The 9253-nt window shown below is 38.0% G+C and overlaps 2 protein-coding genes across 4 annotated transcripts in view; both read left to right on the top strand.

Annotated features, from left to right (window-relative positions):
* Positions 1-9253, top strand: part of LOC102005760 (phosphatidylinositol-binding clathrin assembly protein-like) — a gene marked incomplete at its 3' end in the record, with an annotated part of 30283 nt that overhangs the window by 14703 nt on the left and 6327 nt on the right.
* LOC106147607 (phosphatidylinositol-binding clathrin assembly protein-like) lies at positions 2430-9051 on the top strand (the record flags this gene model as incomplete). Its single annotated transcript, XM_013510004.1, is given in 3 exon segments — positions 2430-2547; positions 7005-7112; positions 8365-9051. Coding segments are annotated over 3 exon segments (280 nt in total), but the record flags the coding sequence as incomplete, so codon positions are not given.

Here is a 9253-nt window from a genome sequence, read left to right as displayed (position 1 = left end):
GTCTTTTTGAGACAGGGTCTCTCTATGCAGTTCAGGCTGGCCTTGAACTTGCAATGATCCTCCTGCCTCAGCCTCCCGAGTGCTGGGATTACAGGCGTGTGCCGCCATCACCAGCAAAGACAAAAGTTTTAAATATGCATAATAAATAAATAACAATAATAAATGTAAACATACATTCTTTGAATGTTTACTGTTCAAAGCAATAATATACATGGCCACAAAGAAAACGTTAACTGAATTTTAAAGTAAAGAATTTTACAGGCTACATTCTCTCACAATTAAAAAAAATTATAACTAATTAATAGAAGTTGGTCATGAAAATTGTACCCACTTAGATTATTGAAAATATAGTCTTTCTACTGAAGATAAAGTCAAAAGAAAAATTATTAAGTATACAAGCTTAATGAAAGAGAAAATTTTATGCCAAAGCTAATGCAGCACTCTGAAAGCTAAACTCAGAGGAAAATTTGTAGCTTTAGGTTTCTTCATTGTTGAAAAAGAGAAATTTTTAAAAAGAATGTAGTTCTTAACAAAACAGAAAATAACAAAAATTATTAGAAGGTAAATGTAGAAATATAAACCCTTAAATTAATACAGTTACAAACAAAATCAAATGAATGCAAAAGTTATTTCTTTGTAAAGTCAAAGTTCCTCCAATTAAATACAAAAAATATACAATATTGGAAATAAAAGAGCTACCTAATGTGGGAAAGACTAAAATAATTTATTGAAATACTCTGTGCAACTGCTTGGAATCAACATATTTGAAAATCTTGAGGAAATGGAAGATCTCCAGTTCACTGAATAAAATGACATAACTTTAATGTTAAAACCTCATAAAGATTGAACAAAAAAGGGAAACTGCTGACCAATGTCATTTATTCATTACAGATGTCAGAATTCTAAATAAAATTTTGTAATACACGTTATAGTGTAAAAAGTAGATGCATCTGGGATACATTTTGGAGGTAGAGCTGATAACGTTTGATTTAGGGATGAGGAGAAAAGGTTGGTGCTATGAGGACGGTGGTGTAGCATACTATGATGAGAAAGACTGGAGAAATAATTGGAGTAAGTAAGTTGAATTAAGAGTTCTATTTGACATCATATGTTTGAGATAAGTATTACACGTTGAAGAAGAGGTACACATGTGAGCCTGGATATCAGGGCTGGAGATAAAAATTTGTGTCATCAACATTTACCTGCTGGTTAAAGACCTTTTTAAAATTTTTCACACGACAAAAGCGTACAACTTTATTTAAGTTTTACTTAACATGGGAGCCCTCATAAGAAAATTAAGACATAATGAAACAGTTAAATCAATGTATTTTTATGCCAGGGGTGATGAATAGCTAGTTAGGGGGAAAGAGAATAGGGCAAAAGGGGCATGATCTAATGACTATAAACTGGAAGAGGGCCAGGCATGGTGCACATGCCTGTACTCCCAGCACTCGGGAGGCTGAGGCAGGAGGACCGCCGTGAGTCCAGGGCCAGCCTGGGCTACATAGTGAAAGCTTGTCTCAAAAACACAAAACGAGATTTCAGTGATACAAACAGCCTGCTGTGGCACACGTGCCGTAGGCTACCAATGTACTGTGTTGTTTCCCTTCTCTATACAGAAGCTTTTTAGTTTGGTGTAATCCCAGTTACCTATTTTTGCTGCTGTTGCCTGAGGTTTTAGAATCAAATCTAAAAGTCCATTACCCCAAACAACGTCATGTAGTTTTTCCTCCATAATTTTTACATCAGTATGTTGGCTTTCTGTTACTGTAACAAATACCTAAAATAATCAGTTTAAAAGAGGAAAGGTTTGTTTTGGTTCGTGAGTTTTATTTATTTATTTATTTATTTATTTTTGTCTTTTTGAGACAGGGTCTCACTATGCAGTTCAGGCTGGCCTTGAGGTTACTTTTTAACCCAGGCTGGTGTCGAACTCTCAACGATCCTCCTGTCTCAGCCTCTCGAGTGCTGGGATTACAGGTGTGCGCCACCATATCTGGCATATGGTTCCTGAGTTTTAAAGATTTGAATCCATGATCAGTTGGCCTGTGATAACATATCATTGTGGGAACGTGTGACAGGTCAAAGCCATTTACTTCATGATCTGTAATTGAAAACAAGAAAGTGGAGCCTGGGGTCTCAGTATCCCCCTTCAGTGCATGTCTCTGATGACCTAAGGGTCCCCCTACCTTCCAACAGTGCCACTGGATGGGGAACAAGCTGTCAACACATGGGCCTGTGGGGACACTGCGACACAAACTATGGCATAGCAAGTAGCTTGGCAGTATCAGCTCTTATATTTGTCTTTAATACACTTTGAGTTGCTTTTTATATGTCATATAAGCCAAAGGTCTAATTTCATTCTTATGCATGTGGACACTTAATTTTGCCAACACAATTTATTGAAGATATTATCCTTTTTCAATCAGAAAAGACATGAAGTGGTGCCAGGCTTCAGAGATGGAAATTAGTACTGGAATGAACTGGCAGTTGAATACCTACATCTGCACATCAACCATCTGGAATTCCATTTCTGGAAGAAAAGTGGTAATATTTGTGCTCTACTATGACTTTCATATACGTATGGTATATGCATATAACGTAGATTTCTATTAAGGAAGTATAGCAAAAGAAAGAATTGAAGGGAAAAATGTAAATAAAGCCTTTGCAAATGGAAAGGGGACCAAGAGTTGGAAGGAGCAGGGAGGGATGGGAGGGGTGGGAGACAGAAGAAGAATGAAGATGCATTATATGCATGTACCAACCCCCCATGATGAATGTAATCATTATGTTCTGCAGACATGTACCAACAAAAAGGAAACAGAGCAAAAAAACTTTTCTGTTTAATCAGTTTTAATGTATTTGTTCTAAACGCATTAAACTATTCCATAGACTAAAATGTGGAAATTCAAATTCAGGACTTCGATAAATCCTACAGTTCTCTCCCCATCACTGAATCTTCCATTATTTTGCTCCAAAAATAAATACTTTTCAATCAGCATTTTACCATTTCTATTGTAATGTATAAACATTAGCACCATATAGCTCTGCTTCCTCTTGCTTCCTTTACATTTGTATATAAAGGGACTGTCTTGGTTACTTTTCTCTCATTGCTGAGACAAAATACCCAGCACCTCAAATTAAGGAAGGAAAGTGGCACGTGGCAGAGGGCAACCATTCATGGCAGTGGAACACAGCAAAAGCAACAAGAGCAAAAGGGAGGAATGGCGGCAAGCAGCCACTGTCCCTCCCTTACATTGTATGCAGACTACCGGCCCCAGGACGGGTGTCGCACTCACATCCATAATCCCAACACTGGACCATGAATCAATCATGAACTCTAGAAGCCCGCCCCATGACTGCATGAGGCTTTGCAGGGACATCCAGACACAAACCATAACAAGGACATATACTGATCAAGATATATTGCTATAAATCTAAAAATTGCATTTATAAATCTATAAATTACATCTGCATACATTGGAAATTTCCATCAGACAGTCTTACACTTTTTTTCTATCAATCATCAAACATGTTCTGTAGAACTGAAGAATGGAAAAATTATTAGTCTATATATTTATATATTAATTAGTCACATTATGGTAGTCTATTATATTTATATTATATTTTTCTATTCTATTTATATATTAATTAGTCACATTATGGTAGTCTATTATATTTATATTATATTTTTCTATTCTATTTATATATTAATTAGTCTATTATATGTACCGAGATATGTAGCATTTCTTCTGTTTTCCCTATAGATATTATATCATTTTTTGTGTATCATTTTATTGTGATTTCAGTATTGTTTAATTTCTCATTTACAGAAGTTGATTATGATGTATTCTGGCGTAGATTTTGTGGCAGCCTGTTTGGTATTCATTTATATATTGATGACTCTCAAACTGGTATTGTCAGTCTATAGCTCTTTCCTGTTACCCAGATTTATATATCCAACTGCCTAATTCTTCTTCATGTTGACATATGATAAGCATCTCTAACTGCACATGTTCCAAACAGCTATTCATCTTCCCAACACAGCTGGTGGCAGCCCCATCCTTCTAGTTGCTTAGGCCAGAAACGTTATTATTCTTTGACACCTATTTTTACTGCACATCCAATTTATGAACAAGTGCTGTTCATAAATTTATTTCTTTGCAGAATGAATTCTAAGTTTTTCTAATCCATCTCTTCCCTGCATCACTATAGTAGCCTCCTACCCGGTCTCCCCGCTTCTGCCTTTGCCTTTACTGTGTTCTGCACAGTACAGGCAGAGTGATTATTGACAGTGTAAGTCAGAGCAGGCCTCTGCACTGCATCACCACCATTTCTTGTCGAGCAAAAGCCGACTCCCTGTGCTGCCTTTCTGCCCACATCTTCTAGCAGTCTCGCATTGCTCGGTTCATTCTAGGCAAAAGTTGGCTCAGTAAATATTCTTGAAAGAAGGCAGGAATGATCCATACCTCTATGAATATACCTTTAGGTTATCTCCCAGGTCATTTTCCAACCTGCTTCAGTGTGACTTCTGTCCAGTATATTGTCCCACTGAATTGCTGGCATGAAAGTCTACAATCACTTTTATGTGGCCAGATCTGTAGTACTTCTTTACTGGTCTTTTTGAGCCCTTCTTTCCTAGCACTCAAACAGTATATATTCATGAAGCACCTACTATGTTCTATATACTGTTTGGGTGCTGGGAACATAACAATAATTAAACAAAAATCCATGCTATTATGTAACGTATATTCTATTGGGGACACAAATAATAAGGTGCTAAATGCAATGCAGAAAATTAAAGCAGGGAATAAGAGTTAAGAGTATTGGGGGGTTGATTTTCATTTTCAATAGGCTGGTCAGGGAACTTTTTATTGATAGAGTGGCTCAGTCTTGAGTAGAAACTTGAAAGGGGAAAGGAAGCAAGACTTCTGGAGTACCATTTCAGCAGAGGGAATGATTAGTGTAAAAGCCTTGAAGTACGAGTGTGCTGAGAGACTGAACGAGACACCCATGGTGATTATAAACAGGACCACCAGTCTAAGTCATTAAAGGAGGATGAAGATGAGGAAGGAACTGCCAAGGAGCTGGAACAAGAGTGGCCAACAGAGAAATAAGAGTGCTTCTGAAAAACAGCACCCTTGGATTTAGAAATGCAGTACTCTCTTGTTTTCCTCTTACGTTACACCTCTTTTCAGCCCTCCTGTGCTGTTCTCTCTGTAACCTCTATAATAATGAATTGTAATCTTCAGTTAATTCCAGAAGAGGGCTAGCATGTAGTATGATACTTGGCATGCACGTATGCCAGAAGAGTGAACCCAAGCCCAGGGAAATAGACTTAATGGGAATATAAAGGAGAAGGGTTAGAGATTTTCCACAGGAAAGGAGTGTGGTAGAGCAGAGGTTAGGTGCGAGCATCCAAAGGGCATCTATTAGGATAACAGGGCAAAACGTATGTATTGCAGGGTGAAAAGTGTGAACAGCCACGTGTAGAGCCAGGTTATTTCACAGATTCTTTCTCAGTAAGAGTGAACAGAATTTAGAACCATGGGGATCAAAGACATACACACCTGGGTTCCCTAGGATGTCGAGGTACTCATTCTAGTCACCAAATGGGAATATTCCAGGGTGTACTGTCTGATAGCATCATAGAAGTGGACCAAAATCTCCATCCTTGGGCCAGGATTTATAGGCAGCACTGGGGTTAAGGGAAGAGGTCCTTGTGCCCTATTTGCTTAGGTCTTTTATTTGGTCCTAACAGGTAACTCCCGTGCACTCTGAAGCAGGGAAACGAAGACAGGACGAAGAACAGGAAAATTTAACCTTACTATCAACTATAATTCTTTCAACTTCTTTTTCACTTCCAACCCATTCTATGTAATGTGGGTACTTTTTAGGAACCAAGGGCAAGACTGTTAATCTTTATCTTATTTAATTAGGACTCTAGCATATAAAGAACATTAACATTTCTAATCATATTCAGTATTGTCATTATCCTTTCTAGTATATGTTATTCGATTGCTAAATGAGCATATTCTTTACAAATGTTCTTTGATAACTTTGTTAAACACAAAGACCAAGAACATAGGCTGGTAGCATATCACTGAAACTTTCTAGCAGGTCAGCACATTATTAGTCTTTGGTTATGAGTCACTTGAACAATTTATAATTTATCCAGTTGCCCTTGAGTAAAGCCATATTTCTTCAGTTTAGAAGGGGCAAGTGCAGTAGATAAAAAAAGAGAAGCAGTAGGCCTGGTAAGACACGCTGGGGGAGTTTACACTATTTTCAGTCAGCAAGGAGCCATTCAGTGCTTTTGAACAGGGAAGAGAAATTGTCAGAATCTTGCAAAAATGGGTCTGTGCAACATTCTTATTATTTGTTCTGTATTGAATGCTCTTCTTTCATCTTCTCAATGTATTAAAATCTGAGGTTACTGAAAACGTGATACAAACTAGCAACATGTTAAAGTAAGAATTGATAAGCCATTAAATCCCAGCCCTGAAAGATTTTGACTTGATGAGTATGTCCTTCTTTAGCTATTTTCACCTGGCAAATCCTACACATACTTCACGGTTAACTTTACAATGGCCCTATCAAATCGTACAGTTGTTCTAAAGTGTTTTATCAAAGATACATACATATGTAATAGCACACACTTAACACATTCTATGTCCTTTGGCAGATTTCCCTTCTTTTTCTCGTGAAGATTATTGGCCCTGAGATGGCAGAATTCTTCGTAGGCCTTACTTTGTGGTTAATTCATCCCTTATTTTCAAGAACAACTCTTTAAGTCTGCGTCCTTATACTTTATCACTGTCAGCTCCTGCACAGGTTCATTGTACTCTTTTTCTTTGTATTTGGCATTTAAAATTCCTTTCAGATTACATTCATTAAATTTCATATTTACCCTGGAGTGGCAACGTGTCCTCTTGGTGCAATTATATTAGGAAAGCAATTAAAAACTAGGTTCTCACTTGTTTCTTTTCCATTCCATTTCATAGATTCCAACCTCAATGGGCTCGCCTTCCCTAATGGCATCTCAATCCACAATTTATACACATCAACACTTAAAGACCAGCAAGCTTTCCATGCAATCCCCAGGACGTGAGGTACATTTGAGCTCGTATTGTTTTTGTGTAGTGTTGTAGAAAAACTAATTCTAACATGTTCGCCATCATAAAAGATATAGAACTATGTAGACCTGGCCCAGACCTCTATAAACTTCTGTTTTTAAAGCTCAACTAGGTTCTTATATCTACTTAACAAACTTTTTATTCATTCATTATTCATTCAACAAACTCAAATGTGGTTAGTGCTGGAGGTGAGCAATCCAGCCTGGTGATTTCAGGGATAACTTACCAGAGAGCAGACACCTAAGTTGAATGATAAGATTGAAAAATATCCACTCAACAGAATGAGGCTACTCCAGATACCCCAGAAAATCATATATAAACAGAGGGAGAAGGACTAAACCCCATAGGAATTCAAAGGAGAAAACAATTCAGGGATAGTTTTCAGGGCTGTTTTAGTCACTTTCTGGTTGCTGGGACACAATACTTGACTCCTACAATTTAAGAGAAGAAGGGTTTATTTCAGTTCAGTTTGGTAGAGGTTTCAGTCCACAATTGGCTGGCCCGAAGGCATAGGAGCTTGGCAGAGGAAAAGCTGCTCACAGCATGGTAGCCAGAAAGCAGCGTGAAAAGGGAGGAGCCAGGAGGGAGAGACACCATGCAGGCCACGCCCAGCCCTCCCCCCACTCCCTTAAGATCAGACCCTCCCCTCTTCTTCCGGCCAAGTCCGGCCTCCTAATAGTGAGAAGGGAGGAGCCGGGAGGCAGAGGCACCCTGCAGGCCACGCCCAGCCCAGGCCCAGCCTCTTCGCAGCAGGCCCGCTTCCTAACAGCGTGTGAGCCCGGTGACCCAATCACCTTTGGAAGGCCCCGCCTGAGCGCTCGGGCTTGGGACACCTAGGCAGAAACCAAAACAGAGGCACTATGTACAGAATGAAGAGGATTTCAACTAATGAATGTATAGAGGATGGAAGTTTGGCATTATAGGCAAAGAAATAGCTCGAAAGAAGGAACAGAGCAGGTGATGCTAAGGTGGACGAGTTTAGCTGAAGCTTGTAGGAAAGCATCATGATCCCGGTGTCCATTGACTGTTTTAAAGAGTTTTTTTCATTAGTCTTCAGTTGATGTGTTGGCCCCCCTGGTTCCTGAGTATCTGTTTTAGGAGGTCTCACAAAGTTTCCAGTATTATATATTAAGAAAATGACCAGAGCTTTACATGAAAACATTCATACTTGTTTTATAATCATAAAAATATGTAGAAATGATTAAGAATTTATCTTTCTTTCACTCAGATGCAGCCCATGCAGAAGTACCAAAGCAAAAGATTCAGATTCAGAGGTAAATGAAATGGTGATCTCTCAACAGGCTGAACTGGATCATCCACATCTTCCAAGTACAATAAACATTCACTTGGACATTCAGTATTCTTCAGTCTTCAATATTTTGGAGGCAATGCAGTCTCTTTCAATTGATTGACTGATAGACTGCAATATTGGGGATTGAACTGAAGCCCTTCACTTTGAGCTCTACCCCAGGCCTTTTTTATTTTTTTATTTTGAGGTGGTGTCTCATTGCCTCACTAAGTTGCCCAGGCTGAGCTGGACTTTGGGATCTCCTTGCCTCAGCCTCCCAGAGTGCTGGGATTACAGACATGCACTACAACTTGTTTTAATAGTTACCCTTGAATATTTTCCCTTGGGGCGTTATATAGTTTCCTATGCAGCGTGTCTTCCAGCATAAATTAAATTATATAAAGGTTACTGTAAATTTCATTTGAATATTTTAAAAAGTTACTCTTGAAATTTTATCCTGCAAAATTATGGAATTCTAAAGTTAATATATTAATGTCCCTTCCAAATAACACAAGGAACTTGTAAGTACCTTCCTTATTTGCATATTATCATTGTTCATATTATCGTACCCTTATCCCCTTTTTCAACCTTTGCAAATTAAAATTAAAAGTATTAATATCTATAGTAGCAGTTTACATAAAATTTATTTTTTTATTTGAAATAACAAACAGACAACCATTTACAAAATAGCAAAAGAACAATACAAACAATACAGAGTTACAAAGTGGTAGGAAATTAACAATGCTTGTATTACATATTGATATCTTCAAAGTGGTTTCTCATGAAAACAGATAAGAGACATGCAATATTGATCAATCAAGGACTCACT

This window comes from Chinchilla lanigera, unplaced genomic scaffold (assembly GCF_000276665.1).
Source record: "Chinchilla lanigera isolate Chin_1 unplaced genomic scaffold, ChiLan1.0 scaffold00193, whole genome shotgun sequence".
In the NCBI taxonomy this organism is placed as follows: domain Eukaryota; kingdom Metazoa; phylum Chordata; class Mammalia; order Rodentia; family Chinchillidae; genus Chinchilla; species Chinchilla lanigera.
This window is presented reverse-complemented; position numbering and strand designations above follow the sequence as displayed.